Source organism: Mus caroli, chromosome 17, assembly GCF_900094665.2.
Source record: "Mus caroli chromosome 17, CAROLI_EIJ_v1.1, whole genome shotgun sequence".
Classification (NCBI taxonomy): Eukaryota; Metazoa; Chordata; class Mammalia; order Rodentia; family Muridae; genus Mus; species Mus caroli.
In genome coordinates, this window is record NC_034586.1 from 48,769,202 (window position 1) to 48,790,942 (window position 21,741).

At 39.5% G+C, this 21,741-nt stretch overlaps 1 protein-coding gene across 1 annotated transcript; it reads left to right on the forward strand.

The window, feature by feature from the left end:
* Positions 1 to 17,969: 17,969 nt before the first annotated feature.
* LOC110312272 (zinc finger protein 431-like) lies at positions 17,970 to 18,483 on the forward strand. The gene has a single exon (XM_021185790.1). It carries the CDS (start codon positions 18,067 to 18,069, stop codon positions 18,481 to 18,483), a length of 417 nt encoding a protein of 138 aa, XP_021041449.1. The 5' UTR covers positions 17,970 to 18,066.
* The last annotated feature ends 3,258 nt before the right edge of the window (positions 18,484 to 21,741 follow it).

A 21,741-nucleotide genomic window follows, 5' to 3' on the forward strand; every position in this document is an offset into this window, starting at 1 on the left:
CAACTCTTGGAGGAGAGGGTTTATTCCAGCTCAGAAGTCATAGCCCATTACTGAGGGAAGTCAGGGAAAGAACTCAAGGCAGGAACCTGAAACAGAAACGAAGGAAGAACACTAATTTCTGGCTCGTCTGATAGCCTGCTCTCTGGTAGTTCTTGCTCAGTTAGGTTTTTTAATATAGGCCAGCATCACCTGCTCAGAAAATATCATTGTCCTCCTAGACTGATTAAGACAGTCAAAACAATATTCCATAGACATGCCCACAGATCAACCTGATAAAGGCAATTACTCAACTGGGACTCTTTTCAGATATTGAAAGTTAATGATAACTAGGACAGTATCTGACTCCATATCTGTCAACATATTTTTCTGTGAGTGGATGTACTTGTCTCAGTGTCTAACATAGGGCAGACCCTAAGCAAAAGATTGGAAGGTTTGAGGAACGAGAAACTCTGGCATTCAAGCCAGCTAAAGGTATTTATCAGTTTTCACTCGACTGAAGGGGGTTGTTTTGAATTTCTAACACACCAGCACATGACAGTTATCTTTATTATGATCTAGGTGTGGACAGTATCTACCTGGCTCCCATTCTTCTGTATTGATGCCCTATTAACTACTGGGCATATTTTGTGAATTAAGTTACACTACGTATAGCTTAAACTAGACTTCCTGTATTATGGATGGCATGTCTGTGGTGGTTAACATCGACTGTCAACTTAACAAGACCTAGAATCCCCTAGGAGACAAGCCTCTGGGCAGGCCTGTGATGGATTATCTCGGTTAGGTTCACTGAGGTGATTGCTGTTCTGGACTGCATAAGAATACCAGCATAGTATGAGGAGTCCTGAGTATGGACACAATGTGACTGCTTGCTACAAGCTCCTACCATGGTGACTTCCCTGCTGTGGCAGACAGCATCCTTGAACTGTAAGACTAAATAAACCCTTCCATTCTTAAGCTGCTCATGTTTCAGCAACAACACAAATAACTGATTCAGTATTGGTGACAAATGTGCTAGTATTTGCCTGTCTCTCCTTATCTGGGTTAGAGGAACTGGCCTCCTATCTGTTGCAGTAGTCCGGGATCGTATCATGTGAATGCACGTGGGGTGACTGAGAAACAAATACTGCTGCTTTTGAAAAAGGAGATTTAGAATTAGATTCTTAAATGTGATAGTTTCGTATGTTCAATCATGAAGATTATCTTCCTGGGAACACTGGAGCCTTTGTTCTGATGACTATATTTCCTCTGAACTCTTTGATGCTGAGTTTTCTCTGCTTGAAATATTTTCCTGAGGTCTAATGAAACCACAGAAAAGAGTATATACCTGCCTGAGCATCCCCTGAAAACCACGTAGAGGTGGTGGGTGGCAGAGTCAGTTCTCAGCTTTGGCCTAAGATTTTAGAGCTCACTGGGAGAAGCTAAAGGGCCTGTTTTTGAGACTCTGTTTTTGCATAGGTGATAGGGTTGAATTAGTCAGTTTATGAATTATTCAGGGGTAGATTAGCCAGATAATAGATTACTCAGGCCTCAGTTCCTTTCCTACTTCTCTTACCACATCTGACTCTTGCTCATTTTGTTCTAAACTGGCTGCTCCCAAAGATGTAGAGAAACACAAGAAAGGAAGATATGGTGTCTAGAATTTCTCAGCAATGTTCAGAGGAGTGAAAAATTGCCTTGATGTCTAACATCTGTATCTGTAGGGGAAAGGAAGGAGAGGAACTGGAATGAACTCAGCAGTGTGGGATGTTTGAAGTCATGCCCCTGGCTACACTGAGAGCAAAGGAAGTGAACGGGAAAGCAAGTGGGTACCCAGGTGTGACGGGAGAGTAGCAATAGGTGCCCATTCCGGGCATATCCTCAGTCACGCTAAACCTGGGCTCTGCAAGGAGTGTCTGAGCATAATGATCCTTAGGACAAGAGTAATTTTTATTTTAGCTAAAAATATATTGAGTTCCAATTATGTGTTAGGTGATACAGATATTATATCACTATCACTTTTCACTTTATGTTTTAGTAGGTCAAACAATAGCTTAAAGTACAAAGTCAGTTGTTGAATACAAGTTTGGAGGTAGGGACTCTGAAGGTAGGTACAGAGCATCAGAAATGTCATTATAAGCCCATGATTTGGGAACTAGAGAGATGGTTCAGGGATTAAGAACATTTTTTAGCAGGGGACATACATATAGCAGTTTGGTTTGTAACATACATATAGCAATTGACAACCTCTTATAACTCTAGTTTTAGAGAATATAGCACCTTCTTTTGGCTTTCTCAGGTACAGGGCATGCATATGTACACATACATGCAGGCTAGCACACATAAAATTAAAGTAAATAAATCTTTTAAAAAGTATGTTCTTTTCAATATATGTTACACTGCTGTCTAAATAAAATAAAAAGGATTCTAAAGGAGTCTTTTTTTTTAACATAGTTTCAAATTGATATTGAAGCTCAAAATATGTCCTGTGGGTAAGGACAAAATAATATAGGTGAAGGACATTGTGTCTGCTGTTGTTTCTTGCCTTAAACTAGGGTTTCCCCTTTTGCCTTTACTTGTGTGTATGTGCATATATGTGGTGTGTGTGTACATGAATATGGCACACGAGTGCTTTTGCACATGTGTGTATGTATGTAAAGGTCAGAGTTAACCTCAGGTATCTTCCTTATCCCTTTCCACCTTAGTTTATGTTTTATGTGTATATCGTTTTGTTTGTGAATATATTGTTGTACCATGTGCATACCAGATGCCTACAGAGGTCAGAAGAGGGCATCAGATACTCTGGAACTGGAGGTACAGGTGGTTAGGAGCCTCATTGAAGGTGCTGGGAATCACTAGCAGGTCCTCTAGATTATATTCATTGCCTGTAACAGCTAAGTCATCTCTCCAGTCACCCACCTTAGTTTTTTAAAAAGAATAATTAATTTTTTATTTATTCACTTTACATCCCAACATCAGCCCCCGCCCCCATCTTCTCCTAGTTCTCCCTCACACAGATCCTGCCTCAATTCTCCCCTTCTCCTCTGTGAAAGCAAAGGTACCTTGGGTATCACCAGCAACACTCTCTACCCACCCCTGACTCCTCTATAGTCCCACCCACCTCCCACCATCAAGTCACTGCAGGGCTAAGTGTATCCTCTCCCATTGAGGCCAGACAAGGCCATCCTCTCCTACAGCTGGAGCCGTGGGTCGCTCCATGTGTACTCTTTGATTGGTGGTTTAGTCCCTACAATCTCTGGGGGGGGGGTCTGGTTGGTTGATATTGTTGTTATTCCTATGGGGTTGCAAACCCTTTCAGGTTCTTCAGTCCTTCACCTAGCTCCTCCATTAGGGTCCCCATACTCAGTCAGATGGTTGGCTGTGAGCATCTGAGCATCAGCATCTGTATTGGTCAGGCTCTGACAGAGCCTCTCAGGGGACAGCTATACAAGGCTCCTGTCAGCAAGCCCTTCTTGGCATCAGTAATAGTGTCTGGGTTTGGTGTCTGCATGTGAGATGAATCCCTAGGTGGGGCAGTCTCTAGATGGCCTTTCCTTCAGTCTCTGTTCCACTCTTTGACCCTGCATTTCCTTTAGACAGGAGCAATTCTGGGTTAGTATTTTTGAGATGGGTATGTGGCCTCCTCCCTCAAATGGGGGGGGGGGAGGCATGCCTAACCACTGGATATGGTCTCTATAGGTTCTATCTCCACTTTGTTGGGTATTTTGGCTAATGTCCTTTCTATTGGGTCCTGGGAAACTCTTGCTTCCCTGGCATCTGCAACTTTCTAGTGGCTACCTCTGCTCCCTATCCCCCATTGCTCCACACCTTCATTGAATTTCCTGACCCTCTTTACTTCTCTACCCTTTCTGCTCCCCTTTTCCCTCTGCCTCCTCTCTCCCTCCCAGCACCCTCCCTCCCTCTACCTCCTGTGATTATTTTGTTCCCCCTCCTAAGTAGGACTGAAGCATCCACAGGTTGGTCTTCCTTCTTGAGCTTCATATGGTCTGTGAAGTGTATCATGGGTATTCCAAGCTTTTTGCCTAATATTCACTTATCAGTGAGTGCATACCATGTGTGTTCTTCTTGGTTTATATCCTTTCCTTCTAGGGTTCTGCCCAAGAGCACTAATTTTCTCTTTGGAAGTGTTGATTGGGGCAATATTTATTCTCCTAGATTCTTCCTTATTCTGGGGCCAGCAACCAGTGATGGCTTTAGAGGATTAATACTTGTTGCTTGACAGTGGGGGATTAGGTAGGTAAATCCTTCTCTGGGTGGATGGCCAGAAGCCCCTGGCTTGCCAGGGTATTTAACTCCTTGTGAACCAGAGAGGAAAGAAAGTGTCACTCACACAGAAAGCACACCAGGTGAAGCAGAACATGGCTGTGCCACCATTCTTTTATTGTTTTCAGCTTCTTATAGCATTTGGACAAAATGTTCTCTACGTAAGACAGAGCTACCTCATAGATAAAATGTTACAATGAAAGGAAAAGAAAGAATGGAAATCTTTTACACAGACAAACACGTTCAAACAGACACATAGGCACACACACACTCATAAGAGTGCATGCACACACACATTTTGGTAGGGCCCAGCCCCCCATCTCAATCAACTCCACAGTGTTCATGCATGCTTACATACATACACATACCTACACATGTACATATAAACAGACATATACATTTGGATAGATGGATGGTCAGAGCCCCCAAAGCCAACAACCTCATTTCTTTTCTCTGACACTTTTAAGCCTCTTAAGACAAAAGTTCTTTAGAAAATTACCTCAGAGATAAGATATTACATAAAATGGGAATTACAGAAGGATGTAGATATTAAGTTCAAAGCAGTGTTTCATTCTATATGCCCATTATAAGTTCAAACAACAGTTTTATGTCTTTCCTTGTCATACTGTACACCCATGGCTTATCTTGGTCATGAATGCTTTTTCTTGAACACAAATTTGTTCAAAATCTATATCTTTTTTTAGTGTAATTATGAAAGCTAATTGCATTTTTTTGTGTGTGTGTGAGTCAAGTTGACAATTTATTTTTTTATATTCCATTTATTTATTTATTTATTTATTTATTTATTTATTTATTTATTTGTTTATTTTTAACACTCCAGGTTTTATTCCCCTCCTGGTCCATCCTCCAACTGTTCCACATCCCATACCCCCTCCCCACCCCCTGTCTCCATGAGGATGTACTCCCCCTTACCAGACCTCTAAACTCCCTGGGGCCTTCAGTCTCTGGAGGGTTAGGTGCATCATCTCTGAACCCAGACCCAACAGTCCTCTGCTGTATATATATTGTGGGGTGTCATATTAGCTGGTGTATGCTGTCTAGTTGGTGGTCCAGTGTCTGAGAAAATCTCAGGTTCCAGGTTTATTGAGACTGCTGGTCCTCCTACAAGGTCACCTTCTTCCTCAACTTTTTCCAGCTTTTCCCTAATTCAACCACAGGGATCAGCAGTTTCTGTCCATTGGTTGGGTGCAAATATCTGCATCTGACTCTTTCAGCTGCTTGTTGGGTCTTTCTGAGGGTAGTCACAATAGGTCCCTTTTTCTGAGTGCTCCAGAGCCTCAGTAATAGTGTTATGCCTTGGGGCCTCCCCTTGAGCTAGATCCAATTTTGGGCCTGTTGATGGACCTTCTTTTCCTCAGGCTCCTCTCCATTTCCATCCATGTAGTTCTTTCAGACAGGAACAACTATGGGTCAGAGTTTTAACTGTAGGATGGCAATCCCATCCCTGACTTGATGCCCTGTCTTTCTGCTGGAGGTGGGCTCTACTTTCCTCACTGTAGGGCACTTCATCTAAGGTCCCTCCCTTTGAGTCCTGAGAGTTTCTCATCTCCCATGTCTCTGATGCATTCTGGAGGGTCCCCCCAACCTCCTACCTCCCAAGGTTGCCTGTTTCCATTCTTTCTGCTGACCTTCAGGACTTCAGTCCTTTTCCCTCACCCAATTTCAGAGCATGTTCCCTCTTTCCTCCACTCCATCCTCTTTCCCTCCCAGGTCCCTCTCTCCCTCCCCACTTGTGGTTGCTTTCTTCTTCCTTCCAAATAGTACTGAGGTGTCCTCACATTCCTTCAGCTTGTTGACCTTTTTTAGTTCTGTGGACTGTATCTTGGGTATTCTGTAGGTTTTTTTTCCCCTACTATCCACTTATCAGTGAGTACACACCATACATGTTCTTTTGTATATGAGTTACCTCACTCAGGATATTGTCTTGTCCCATCCATTTGCCTGTAAAACTCAGGATGTTCTCATTCTTAATATCTGAGTAGTATTTCATTGTGTAAATGAACCACATTTTCTGTACCCATTCTTCTATTGTGGGACATCTGGGTTGTTTCTAGCTTTTGGCTATCACAAACAAAGCCACTATGAACATAGTGGAACACGTGCCCCTGTGGCATTGTGGGGCATCTTTTGGGTATATTTCCAAGAGTGGTATTGCTGGATCTTCCACTTTTTTGAGGATCCTCCAGATTGATTTCCAGGGTGGTTGAGTTTGCAATCCCATCAGCAATGGAGGAGTGTTCCTCTTTCTCCACATCCTCACCAACATATGCTGTCACCTGAGGTTTTGATCTTAGCCTTCTGCTTGTGTAAGGTGGAATCTCAGGGTTGGTTTGATTTGCATTTCTCTGATCACTAAGGACTTTGAACATTTCTTTAGGGGTTTCTCAGCCAGTTGAGATTTTTCTGTTGTGAATTCTTGGTTTAGTTCTATATCCCATTTTTTTTTATTGGGTTGTTTGGTTTTTTGGTGGTTAGCTTCTTGAGTTCTTTATATATTTTGGATATTAGCCCTCTATCAGATGTGGGGTTAGTGAAGATTTTTTTCCCAATCTTTAGGTTGCCAATTTGTCTTATTGACTATGTCCTTTGCCTTTCCGGAGCTTTCCAGTTTCATGAGGTCCCATTTATCAATTTTTGATCTTAGAGTGTGAGCCATTGGAGCTCTGTTTAGGAAATTTCCTTTGTGCCAATGAGTTCAAGGCTCTTTCCTACTTTCTGTCCTATCAGATTCAGTACATCTGGTTTTATGTTAAGGTCCTTGATCCACTTGAACTTGAGCTTTGTGCAAGGTGACAAATATGGGGATTTTTCATTTTTCTACATACAGACAGCCAGTTAGATGAGCGTCATTTATTGAAGATGTTTTCTTTCTTTCCATTGTATATTTTGGCTTTTGTCAAAGATCAAATGTGCATAAGTGTGTGGTTTTATTTCTGGGTCTTCAATTCTATTCCATTGATCAACATGTCTGTCTCTGTACCAATATAATGCAGTTTTTATTACTATTGCTCTGTAGTAAAGCTTGAGGTCAGGGATGGTGATTCCCCCAGCTGTTCTTTTATTGTTAGGAATTGTTTTCCCTACTCTGTATTTTTTTGGCTTTCCAGATGAATTTGAGATTTGCTCTTTCCATGCCTTTGAATAATTGTGTTGTGATTTTGATGGTGATTGCATTGAATATATAGATTGCCTTTGGTAGGATGGCCATTTTTACTATGTTAATTCTATGCCAATCCATGAGCATGGGAAATCTTTCCATTTTCTGAGATCTTCTTTCTTGAGAGACTTGAAGTTATTGTCATACAGGTCTTTAACTTGTTTGGTTAGAGTTACTCCAAGATATTTTATACTATTTGTGGCTATTGTGAAGGGAGTTGTTTCCCTAATTTCTTTCTCAGCCTGTTTATCATTTGTATAAAGGAAGGCTACTGATTTATTTGAGTTAATTTTATATCTGGCCACTTTGCTGAAGTTGTTTATCAGCTGGAGAAATTCTCTGGTAGAATTTTTGTGGTCATTTATTTATACTATCATATTATCTGCAAATAGATATTTCTTCTTTGCCATTTTATATCCCCTTGATGTCTTTTTGTTGTCTTGTTCTAGCTAACACTTTGAGTACTATATTGAATACATTATGGGAAGAGTGGACGTCCTTGACTTGTCTCCAATTTTAATGGCATTGCTTCAATTATGCCTTCCAACTTGGGGCTCTTCAGAGGGACAGAGAAGTTGCAGATCTGTTTCTCTGGCTGCAGTAGCTCTCCTGGGAGGCCTTCAGACTGTTGGGTCTTCAGAGGAGCAGTCAAGCTTTTGTCCTGTGTAAAGCAATTCTCCAGAGGTGCTATAGACTGTGATTTCTGATTCCCCATTTGCCCCAGAACTCCAAGGAGGCTTTTAGTCTGTAGAGTTAGTTACCCTGCATGTCACAGAGCCCCTGGGATGTCTTCAGACTGTGGTGTCTGTTGTCCAGTTGTCCTATGTGCAGATGATCTCCTGGGATGCCTCAGGCTTTGGTGTCAGATGCCCTGAGTGCAGCAGATCTGGGATACTCAGAATGTGATATCTTCAGAGGAATAGACTACCTAGCAGTCTGTCCCAGCAGAAAGGACAAGCATGAAGGGATCACTCTATTTTTTGTTGTTATACAGCCTTTAATTACTATTATGAGGAACAGGGACATTGTATTCTTGATTTTAACTTTATTACACCTTTCTAGCAAACAACTAAGACCATCTCTTAAATCTTTCTTCCTAAAATTATTTGAATCAAATCAGGAACTCTATAAAATCATTAATTCATCTAAACAATATTAATTCGTAAAAGTTCAGCTTTCTGTTGATCTGTAGGAATTCTGCTCAATAGGATGGCCTAATTTCCAGGAATCGAATCCTTAGGCTATGTAAGAGTGATAGGAAAGGCTGTAAGAAGTGATCCTGGGGTGAGGTATTTTGGGGCATTGACTTTCAGAGACCATTCATATTAGGCCATGCAAAAAGATGGGCTACTTCCAGGAAAGTCATCTACTAGAATTAGCCTTTCTGAGATGACTCCTGACACTCATAAGCCTGAGCTGAGTCTTTCCCACATTAGTTTTTGAGACATTTTCTCTTCCCTGTTCCAGGTCTTTTCTAGGACCATGAACACTATTCCATAGGGGCGACAGCTCTATATCAGCTCTACTTCTCTCTGTTCTTTAAGTTGTGTAGGTGTTGTCTGCAGCTATAAGGTCTTACAATGCATTTGTGGAGAGCAGTCAATAATCCTGGATTGTTTGGGCAGGGCTCATGGGCCCTTTAGCTAACAATTCGATTAGATGTAACCCATTTCTGGCATTGGAAGCTTCATTTGAGGAGAGATGTTCATTTAGGGCTCTGTCTTTCATATTATTTGGCAATTTATTTAGGTTTCCTTTATAGATGTATATATTTTAGGACACTTTTACTATACTAGGTTTCCATACAACCACTCAAATGGTCTTTGGTTTTAGCTATCCCTCTCACATTTCCTCCCTCCTTCTCTGTTCCTTACTCCTCTATGTTTTAGCTTTCCATTCCTGTCCCCTCCCTTGTCCACTCATAACTATCTGTTTACCCTTCCTAGGGAGATTGATCCCTCTTCCTCTACTCTATACCTAACCTCTGTGATATATAGATTGTAGCTTGCTTATTGAAGACTTAACAGCTAATGTTTCTATATTAGTGAACACATACCATATTTGTCTTTCTGGGTCTGGGTTACCTCATTTAGTTTTTCTTTTAACATGAGTGCTAGGGATACAATCTTAGGTCCTAATGCTAGAGCTGCAATTGGGGCAGAACTGGATCACAATTCTACTGCAGTTACTGGGAGAGGGGAGCAGTTTTAGCTAAGGCTAACAACAGTTGCTCAAGTCTGGGATAATTATCTCTATAAACCTAAATCCAAAAAATACAGGAAAGGAATTCAGGAGACCTTGCCCCTAACTAAGGAGCTATTGGCAGCTAATAGCTGCTGGGGGAGGGAATCTCATGTTTCTTAGAGGTCTGGCCAATGGTGAGTTGCCTATGCTACATGGGATGGCCCTATAGATATGTACATATGAACAACACCAAGTCTATTTAGTGGGTCATAAAAATTAAAGAGGAAGACATGAAGTTGGGAGGTGCATATGAGGGAGACCATGGAAAGTTGATGAGAAAAGGCAGGGGTGGATAAAATTATATTTAATTTTATGCATGTATAAAAGTTTCAAAACCTTTGAAAGGGATATTTCATCATGTTTGCACATATTCATGTGAACTGAAGATCAGGGTAAAAACATATTTCCTGTTTCTTTAATTTTCACTATAATTCGGATTAAGATGATGATTACCAATGAGGTTATATTAAAATTGTGCACAAAAACAATATTAATAGAGTAAAAGAACAGCCCCCAGAATGTTGGAGATATCACTGTTGAGTAAACATATAAAGCTCCACAGCAAAATCATCCAAAAATCCGATTCATAATGAGCTAAGAGTTGGGTAGATATATCTCTAAAGATGATATAGGCATAGCTAATAGTACAAGAGAGATACTTTATTAATCATGAAGGAAATGCAGAGCAAAACTAGGAGTTACTACCTCACAGAGTTTATAATTGGCATAAAAGCATCAGGAAATAAGTGTTGGTTATAACATGGAAAATTGAAATACTGTATGTATAATATTGGTGATAATATAAAAATACTACAATGTTGGCAATATTGGGTTATCTAAAAAATAAAGATATACTCATCATATGATCAAATAAATCTATTTCTGGATATTTGCTCCAAATAAATAAAGACGAGGTCTCAACGAAATATCTGTATGCTCATATTCATTATTTTTTTATAATAGTTAAATTGCAGAAGCACATAAATTTCAATGAAGTTGAAGGAATGTATGGAATACATACACAATGCAATATTATTTAACCTCATAAAATAAAGAAATTCTGCCAGGCGTGGTGGTATATGTTCTTTATTATAGCACTAAGGAGGCAGAGGCAACAGGGTCTCTGTGAGTTTAAGGCTAGCCTTCTTTAAATAGTGACTTCTAGTTTATCCAAAATAAAAGGTTGTAGTGGTGGTGGTGGTGGTGGTGGTGTGTGTGTATGTGCATGTGTATGTGTATGTATGTATGTATGTAAATTATAGCACGTGCTACATTGTGGATAGGCCTGAATGATATTATGTTAAGGAATATAAAGTAATTAGGAAAGGTGAACAGTGTCTGATTTCACTCACTATTCGCTACAGTGTGGAAGGTAAATCACAGAGACAGAGTAGTATCTACCAGAATAGGGATGGAGAGATAAATTAAGAATTGTTTATAGTAGGTGCATCTAATCAGTCAAACAAGATGAAACGAATGACGATGATAAATGAAAGGGATAGCTTCAAAATATTTTGAAGGAATCAAACTTCATACTTGATACAGTGAAGGTAGAACCCAAATGTGTTGTTTATAATGAACACACCTCACTGCCAAAGACAAACCCAGAACACAGTATGAAAGTGTGGAAGCCAACATGTAAACCAAACAGAGCCCAAATCAGGCAGGAGTAGCTGTATTTAACACGATAAGCTAGATTGCAAGCTGAAAATAGTCAGAAAAGATAAAGGTCTATAGATTGCTAGAGGAAAAAATTGATTCAGAGGTATAACAACTATAAATATATATTCATCAAATGTTGATTCATCTAAATTTGTAAGGCAAGCATCATGGACATAAAGGATGAGTCCAGGTACCATAGCAGTAGATAACATCAATACCCTTATTGCTGATAGATCATTCAGGTAAACATTGACAGTTACTGCAGAGTTAAACTGTACCCTAGATCAAACAGACTTGACAGACAGCCATAGAACATTCTTCTATCTAATAGATGTGGGACACACATCTTTTTAGCATTCCTGGAACTTTCTCTAGAATAGATCACATTTTATGCTATAAAACAAGTCTTAGCAAATACAAAAGATTGAAATAATCTCTTGTATCTTATTAGATCATAGTGGAATAAACTTAAAAAAAAAAACAAACCTGAGAAACTATGCCAACACTTGAAGATTGAACAACATTTATTTGAGTGATCAGTGAGTCATTAAAGAAATAAAGGAGAAAAATTTAAACTTGCTATAAGCAAATGAAAATGCAAGTACAGCATTTCAGAATCTTTGGGATATTACAAATGCAGTTGCTAAAGGCAAGTTTATAGCTGAGAGTACTCACACTAAAACATCAGAAAGATCTCCAATAGATAAGGTAACGAAGCACCTGAAGCTCAGAGGAAAACACGGATAAACGAAGCCCCAAATCATGAGCTACTAAGAAAGAATAAGGATCAGAGCAGAAATAAATACAAAAACAGACTAAAAGCACAATACAAGGGCTTGATAAAATACAAAAGAGTTAGTTCTTTCAAAAAAGAATAAACAAGATGGATGAATCTTTATGCGAACTAACAAAAAGAAAAAAGAACTACCAAGCCAATCAAATTATAAACACAAAATGAGGCATTGAACAGCTACTAATAAAGTCCAGAGAATCATATTTAGAAAGCTATATTTCAATAAAATGGAAATATCAAGGAGAAGTGCATAGGTACATATGATCAACCAATAACAAGATTAAAAAATATAAATTACTTAAATGAATCTATGAAGAGCAATGAGATTGAGGCAATGATAACGAATCTCCCAGGGCTACAGAGATGGTTCAGTGGTTAAGAGAACTTGTTGTTCTTGAAGAGGACTCAAGTTCTGTTCTCAGTATATATATATCAGGCAGTTCATAACTGAATAATGTGAACTTCAATGCCAAGAGATCTGACACCCTATCCTGGCCTCCATAGGCACCCATGTATGCATATATTTGTGCCCCTAACATTAATCAAACGACAGTAAATCTTTTTAAAAAATGTTTTTCAATAGCATCAACAATAAAGCCCAGGACAGGACAGATTAACTGCTAAATACTACCAGACTCTTAATGAAGAGTAACCAATGTTCCTCAAACTATCCAATAAAATAAAAAGATATGCAGCACTACCAAGATAATTCTATGAAGCTAACATTGCTTTAATATCGAAACTACAGCGAAATACCAAAAAGAAAATGTTAGGCTAATTTCATTAACAATGGCGCAAAATTCCTTAATAAAATATTTGCAAATGAAATTTTACAACATATGGAAAAGATCAGACAGTATAATTATGTTAGCTTCATTCTAAAGATACAAGGATCATCCAATATGTATAAATCAATAAATATAGACTCATCTATTCAATGGATTCAGAAAAGCCTTTACTACAGAATACTGGAGGTACCACAATACCTGATTTCAGACTACGTTTCCCAGCTATTATCACAGAAGCAGCACAACTGACATAAAAATAGACACATAGACCAATGAAATAGATAGAGAACCCTCATAGCTTCAGCTCCTTTATTTTTTTTTTGTTTAAAAATTGTTTTGACAATTTTAAGCATGAGTACTGTGTTTACATAGTCTGTACTTCTTCTCCTTCTAACTCCTCTTATTTCTTGACTTTCTCTTAAACTCAAGGCTGTTCTTTTAAAAATATATATATATAATTAACAACTAAATATATATGTATATATGTATGTGTGTGTGTTCGTCAGAACATTTAACTTTGATCATATACACATATCACAAGGCTAACCAGTTGAGACTGGGTAACTTCTTAGGGCGCTAGTCTCTGAAGAAAGCTTCCCTTAGCAGAAGATCTTCATCTAGGAGTGAGGCCTTTTAACTTCCCTCATTCATTTGTCATTTGCAGGTCTCATTTACATGATCATCTTGAGATTTCTCTTTTATATCTAGAAGACACTCTTTTAAAGTGTTTCTTGGCTCTCATAATCTTTTCCACTCCATCTTCCAGATTGTTTGTGAGTCTTCTGTGTAGGGGTTACAGTGTAGATTTACTAATTGGGAGGTGGGTACCTCATAGTTACTTAATCTTTGTAATTTGAGCAGTTGTGGATTCCTGTCTCTGTCTGCTGCTGCAAAAAATTCTTTGATGAGGTGTTAGGCCTGCCCTTATATGTGAATATAAAGATAAATATTAAGAATAGGGTTAGAAATTGTATTGGTTTATGAAAATGGCAGCAATAGGTTCTCTATGGTCTTTGATGTCAGCAGCCACATGGGTTGGCTAGGTATACTGATCAGAAATAGATCCCTTCCTATTAAGCATGCCTTAAATCCATCTAGACAGCTGTTAGTTACCTCCAAACTGAAAGTACTGCCATTACATGATTGGGGTTGTATTGGGGATGTTCTGTTAGGTTGCTCATTGTTGTGGCTCATGGTCTTTGCAATTGGGGTAGAATTACTGATTGCCTTTCCTGTCTGGCAGATTACATAGGAGCTTCTGATACTATGAGAGCTGTTCTGTAGGGAGGAGGCTTCCAGGTCAGTTTCAGCTTAAAGCAGGAAATGGGAAAATGGTAGTGGTGGGAACTTTAGATAGGGAGGGAGAGTAATACAGAAGGAAAAGGAGGAAGAAGAGATAAATAGCACTAAGGATGTTTGAGAAAGTCATAGGAAAATATTTTATAAACTTACTTAAAAAATCACACACACACACACACACACACACACACACACATTCCATATGGGCCAATAGTGCTCTCCCTAAGAGTCATAGCTTAACAAAATCTCCAGTACTAGACATGGTAAGCCTCCCTTGGAGTTGTTCAGGGAGTTGTGGAGTGGTCCAAGAGATCCCTAAAACAATATAGGCTATTACTGTTGCCCTTAGTTGTCTCCCAGACTTTGAAAGTAAAACACTATTGTTGAAGACTACCACCCACATTAGCCACTTGTTTTTAATCAAGGTTCCCAAAACATACCTTGGAAAAAGATGCTCTATTAACAAATGGTGTCATGAAACCTGGATATCCATAGGTAGAAGACAGGAATTAGGCTCCTGTCTCTTATTGCACAAAAACCTAACTAACAAAGATCCAAACTAACAAAGATCTCAATGCAAGTATTCCCAATCAGACACATCCATGGACAGCTTGAAGTGACTTCACAACAATCAGGCATCTTTACAGTCAGCTTGTGAAGGACCCAGCAACAAGACAAGTCATCTCTAGTGGCCCAAGAGGCAGCAGCTTTGCTCCTGTGTCTGTTCCTTTGCACATGCACCATGGCCCCTGTCTCATGTCCCTTTGTGCATGTGCCACGGGTCCAATAAAAGACTCATTCTTTTTGTCTCCTCCCTCTCCTATCCTCCCTCTACCAGAGGCTGCCTCTGTTTTCCCCTCCCAGTAAACCTCCCTGCATGGTGTGATTTGTTTGGGACTCACAGAGCAGTTCTTACAGGGAGACATGAAAATTGGAAGCTGCTAGTGGAAAATATGGGAACACACCTTAAGATAGATTCTTAGAGAGTGGCTTTCTGAAAAGAACTCCAATATTTCAAGAAATAAAGACTTTGAGAAAGGATGTGAGGAAAGGTGAATCCCTTTTCATGGTTGGTAGGAGTATAAACTCATCTTACAACCGTAAAAGTCAGTATGGAATTTCCTCAAAAACTCAACATTAGATCTACCATATATCCCAACTATACTCTTTCTAGGCAACAGAGAAGACACCTAGAGTTGACTTCTGGCCTTTACATGTGCACATATCATTAAGTACATCCATGCACACACATGCCTATAAAACACACCACACACACACACACACACACACACACACACACACACACACACACAAACACACACATACAGGAACAGGCCTGAGGATGGAGGAGCAAGAGATGACAGAGTCACATGACCAAACCGGGTAATCACACTCCAGAGACCAGCATCACGGTGCAGATCTGAGTTTATTCCCCAGCTTCTATACAGTGTTTGAGTCAATCCCAAGCCCCTACATCCTCTGCCAATGAAATCTCACAACCCTGTCTTGCTGTGCCCCAACCTAAACCCTGCCTGAGGAGGTAACTCAGGAGGAGCAGGTGTGTGTTTGTGGGGACGGGAGGCTGGGGGGTTGGAGGTGGTGGAACATTGTCACCTATTAGGTTGAAAAGCAGCCACTGCCCTGTCTCCTTGTATTTATTTAGCTCAAATTTTTGACAACAGTTGAGCAGAAGCAGTTCCCAGTGAAGAGAGAAAAAAAAATTGTATTCTAGCTGGGTAGACTAGCTGACATTTTGATTTCTTACCAAGTTCCTCAAATATTGGCATGTAATGATTTTGGTGTAAATCATATACTTTCATGTATACAGATGTTATGGAGCATTTTATATAAAGTAATAATATTAAATAATTTGATTGAACTAATGGGTACTTGAACTGACAAGTAATGAAATAAGAAACACTAAATCAGACACATTCACCCTTTGTGGAGTTAAATTCTGAAAGAGTCCAAGTTACTATTTTTGCTGATCTTTAGGTGACTTCAATAATAGCTGTAGGCTTGTCTGTCATTACAGTGTAGGGCCAGGGGGAAAGGGAAGGACTGCGAAAAAAGTGTAACAATTCATGTATGAAGATACCACAGGGAAACACATAACTTTCTGTGCTAATCTAGTTAATTAAAGCAAACCTCGAGAATTATCTATATTCTCAAGGTATACAAGGTGTATGTTTGTATATATACCTATAAAATAAAATTATTCTTCACCATTCAATAATTCTCCCTCCTCTCTCTCTCTTTCTCTCTCTAAGGGGGCACCAGGGTCTCTATTGTTTACTGTTATATATGCCAGGTTAGATGACTGCAAGTTTCTGGTGATTCTCCTGTCTCTGCTTTTATTAAGGGGAAAGAAAGACTTTCAATCATCAGTTTACAAATTGTATGGCAACTACTAAAAATGTGTAATATCTAATCTCAACTTATAATATTTGCACCTTTTCAAACAATTTTCACTGACTCTTAACCATGCATGTTATAAGTTATGTTCAGGGACTCCTATCTTACAGGTGATTAAATGTCTCTTTCATCACTGTATGCTCTGCACTCTCCTCCCTACCAGTGGTTTTCAAAGCTCTTTTTCTTTGAAAAATTTCATACAATGTATTTTAATCATATTCTTTCCCATTCTCCTATTATTCCCCAATACCTCCATCTCCATATTCAACTCCATGTTCTCTTTCTTTTTTTCAAATAAAAAATCCAATAAAGCCAATAAAACCCCCAAAACAAAACAATTAAACAAAGAAACAAAAAAAAAAGAAAGAAAATCAGTAAGACAAAACTACCAAAACAGAATAAAGTGAAGCAATAACTTCCACCAACCAACCAACCAACAAACCATAGAGTTCGCTTTGTGTAGACCAACTACTCCTGGTTACATAGCCTGCACTGAAGTGACAGAGGGACTGATTTCCCTCTCCCAGCAAGTATCAGTTGCAAATAGTTGCTCAGTTAGAAGTGAAACTTTTGTCAACTCCTTCTCAGTGCTGGGATTTTTGTCTGGTTTGAACTTGGGTGGGTCTTGTGCTGTCACAGGCTCTGTGAGTTCATGTGTGTACTGGTCATGTTGTGTCTGGAGAACACCATTTTCTTGGAGTCATCCATCACTAAGGGTTCTAAGTCATTCCTCCTCCTCTTCTGCATAGATCCCTGAGTCCTGAGAGGAGGGGTTGATAAAGACATCAGGTTCAGAGCTGCGCCACATTGTCCAGCAGTGAATCTTTGTATTAGTTATCATCTACTGTAACAGCAAGCTTCTTTGATGAGGGTCGAACAGTTAGCTGATCTACGAGTAGAACAGAATGCCATTAGGCATCACTTTAATGCTATGTTTGTTTAGCAGAGCAATAGAGTAGGTTTTCCTCTAGCCCCATAACCTATATAGGAATAGGTTCTTGGCAACTTTAGCTGTGTTATGTATGGGTCTCATGGATTAAGACTAAAATTCAAATTTTAAAAAATTGTCAGTTTCTTCCATTCATGCCACTGGTGCATCAGGACATATTGCAAGTAGGTTTCCATTGTAGATTTAAGAGTTTGTAGTTAGGAGATGGTGATGATCACTTCTCTCCTCCACTAGTGTACTTTCTAGTATTCTGAGCACTAGTCATCAAGGGGGAAGCTTCTAGCTGGGCACCAGCTTTATTTTTCTTTGATTGATGATGTAAGCAAAGCCCTTCAGCAATAAGGACATATATCAGGATGAAAAGGGAGATTGGAGGAGTTCGCTGTGGCTGTGCAGGCTTGAATGGTTCGCTGTGTCCTTCTCTGAGATCTGCTGTTGGGTGTATTGAGGGGACCTCAGGAAGCTCTGAGATTTAAACATGGATGCAGTGACTTTTGATGATGTGCATGTGAACTTCACTAAAGAAGAGTGGAATTTGCTGGATCCTTCCCAGATGAATCTCTACAAAGATGTTATGTTGGAGACCTACTGGAACCTTACTTCTATAGGCTACAAATGGGAAGACCATCATATTGAAGAACCATGTCAAAGTTCTCAAAGACATAGAAGGCATGTAAGAAGTCATAGGTGGAAGAAACTCTATGAATGTAATCAATGTGGTAAAGTCTTTGCAAGACCCGCTCATCTCCACTGTCATAAAAGAACCCATACTGGAGAGAAACCTTATGAATGTAATCAATGTGGTAAAGCCTTTTCCTGTCACAGTGGTCTCAGATATCATAAAAGAACCCATACTGGAGAGAGAGAAAAAAAAAGGGAGATTGACATTGGCTAAAGTGGGCCATAGAGCCCCTGACATTCCAGGATGTTATCAAGGTTAATCGTTATACTCTATACTCTGATGATGTGGCACTAAATGTGCATGAGTATAGGACCATCCACCAGAACATGACAAACCTACTAGTGGTTTTTGAGATTGGATGGTTCAGGTTGGAACTCTGAAACCACAGAATATAAGTAATGGTGTGCTGTAAAGTGGCTGTCAAGAAAAGGGGGGGGGGGACAAACCTTTAACTTGTATTTTATGATGACTTAATGTTTTGGTTTAATTTCTGTTGCTTCAAAGAAATACCCTGACAAAAAGCAAATTATCAGGGAAAGGATCATTTTAGTTTATGATTCCAGGTTACAGTTTATCATGGAAGAGAAGTCAAGGCAGGAACTCACAATAGTTAGTCACATCACCTCTAGAGTCCAGAGCAGTGCAAAGATGAATCTATCCATGCTTGCTACTCAGAGTACCTCTTCTCCATACTTATACATTCCAGAACAGAAGTCCAGGGAATAGTGCTACCCATGGTGGGATGGGTCTTCCTACATCAATTAATATACATCAGATAATTCTCCACAGAAATGTCCACAAACTAACCTGATCTAGACAGTGCCTCTTCCTAGATGATCCTAGATTGTTTAAAATTGACAATTAAAACTCATCATTATAATTTTTGCTATGAATATATCAGGTTAATGTTGACTACTTATTTTAAGAAATTCTTGAGGTTTTAATAATCACCTCTTCATGCCTCTATGGTAATTGATTGATTGAGGCTCAGATGCTGTACCATGTTCGCTAAACTTCTAGATCATCCATGAATGGTTCTTTGCATGCAGTGTTTGCTCATCTGCATTTATTATATGAATGAATGAGATCACCTCAGCTCCTTACACTCTCAAATATTCCAACTAGTAGCACTAGGGGAATTGCTGAAGGGACTAACTGTTAGCTGAAAAAGCAAAGAAACAAACAAATGAAAAAAAATAAAAACAAAAACAAAGACAAAAAATAGTTTGTAAAATGCCAACAAAATCCTGACAGTCACTGGAACACACAGGTTTATTCTTGTCTTTTGGACTCTCCCTCATTTATAAATTGTCTTCGTATTTTATTTATTTATTTATTTATTTATTTATTTATTTATTTTTGTTTTCAATAATAATTCTCGACAGCAGTTTCCCCTTCCTCCGCTACTCCTAGTGTCCTTCCCCCAACCTTTTCTTTGTCCTCAGATACACCCTTGTTTCTTTTCCCTTAAGAAAAGAGCAGGCCTTTTAGGGATATCCACTGAATATGGCATAACAAGATACAATAAAACTAGGCACAAATCTTCACATCTCTGTTGGATGAGGTAACCCAATAGAATGAAGATGGTCCCAAGACCAGACAAAAGAGTCAGAGACAGTTCTACTGTTAGTAGTTCTATAAAAACACTAAGTACATACACATACATGAAAAATAAAGAAAAGAATGAAACATAAGGACAACGTAGGTAAATTTGACCTTCTAAGCATTAGCCACTCAAGGTACTTCCTTTTAAAGAATGACTGTAAAGCAGGAGGTGGCCTGACTGCACCAGCGGATATGGCAGGCGACAGGGCAAGGACTCTGAGCTATTCTAATACTCTAGGAGTCATGAGATGCCTGAGACTGGGAACACTGAAAGCCCTCTCTTGCATTCAAATGAAGCTTAGGCCTGACAAAACAAAATATACTTAAAATCTGCCACAGACAGTTTGATTGTTTCCTACAACCATTGGACAATTTAAAGATTGTTTTAAGAAATAAGTTCTTTTCTAGCATCACCTCCTCAGACCTCCGAGTCCTCTCCTCATCCCAGACCAATGACACCTCATAGAGATTGCCCCCCCCCCCACATCCCCACAGCCAATCTCTCTTATCTCTCCTGCTTTCCTATATATGATCTCTCTCCTCTTCTCTCCTCCCCATCTTCTCTCCTACCCAGTTCCCTCCTTCCATAACGATCTCCAATATCTATCTTGTTTCCCCTTCTGAGAAAGATTCAAATATCTTCCCTTGTGCCCTCCTTGTCATTTGGCTTCTTTGGGTTCTGTGGATTATAGCATGGCTATCCTGTACTTTATAGTTAATAGCTACTTCTGAGCACATACCATGCAAACCCTTTTGGTCTGTGTTACCTCATTCAATAGTGGGGGATATGGATCCTGAAGTGGCTACTTCCTGTAGCCAGGCATGACTCCCAGTCAGGACAACAGCCCACTCACAAAATCTTTGATTCAAAATGTGTCCTGTATACAAGATGTGCAGAGACAAAGATAGAGCAGAAACTTAGGGAATAGCCAACCAATGACTGCCCCAAGTTGAGACCCATCCCATGGACAAGAACCAATCCCTGACATTATTAATAATATTCTGTTATGCTTGCAGACAGGAACCTAGCATAATTGTCTTCTGAGAGGTTCAAAACAGCAGCCAATGGAAAGAGATGCAGAGATTTACACCCAAACATTAGATGAAGCTCAAAGAGTCTTATGGAAGAGTTGGGAGAAAGATTAAGGGACCTGAAGAGGACAGAGACTCCACAGGAAGACTAACAGAGTCAACCAACCTGGATCCTTGGGGTTCTGAATTACCAACCAAAGAGTGAGTATGGGCTAGACATAGGTCCCCCTGCATATATGTAGTAAATGAGCAGCTTGGTCTACATTAGGGTACCTAACAATCAGAGCAGGGGTTATCTCCAGACCTGTTGCCTGACTGTGGATTCCACACCCCTAAATGTGCAGCCTTGTCTGGCCTCAGTGGGAGATGATGTGCCTAGTCCTGCAGTGACTTGTCTCTCTCTCTCTCTCTCTCTCTCTCTCTCTATCTCTCTCTCTCTCTGTGTGTGTGTGTGTATATGTGTGTGTGTGTTTGACATCCAGAGGGGGGCTTCCTCTTCTAGGGGGAAGAAGGAATGGGGGAAGGACTTATGTGAAGGAGAGGAAAAGAAGGGCTGATATTAGGTTATAAAGGGGATAAATAAATACATTTAAAAATTAAGTTCTTTTATCCAATCTACCCAAAATGGAAAGAAGTGAAAGGTTTATTTCACATCCATACTTTCTTGTTAAACTATAGAGCAGAAAAGGCTCTGACTAATAATATATGTATATTACCATATACAAACATATGTAAAATATTCCAACTTGTTGCACCAGGGAAGTTGCTGAAGGGACTAAATGTTAGTTGTAAAAAGTCTTTAAATCTCAACAGAGTGCCTGATGCTCACGGCAG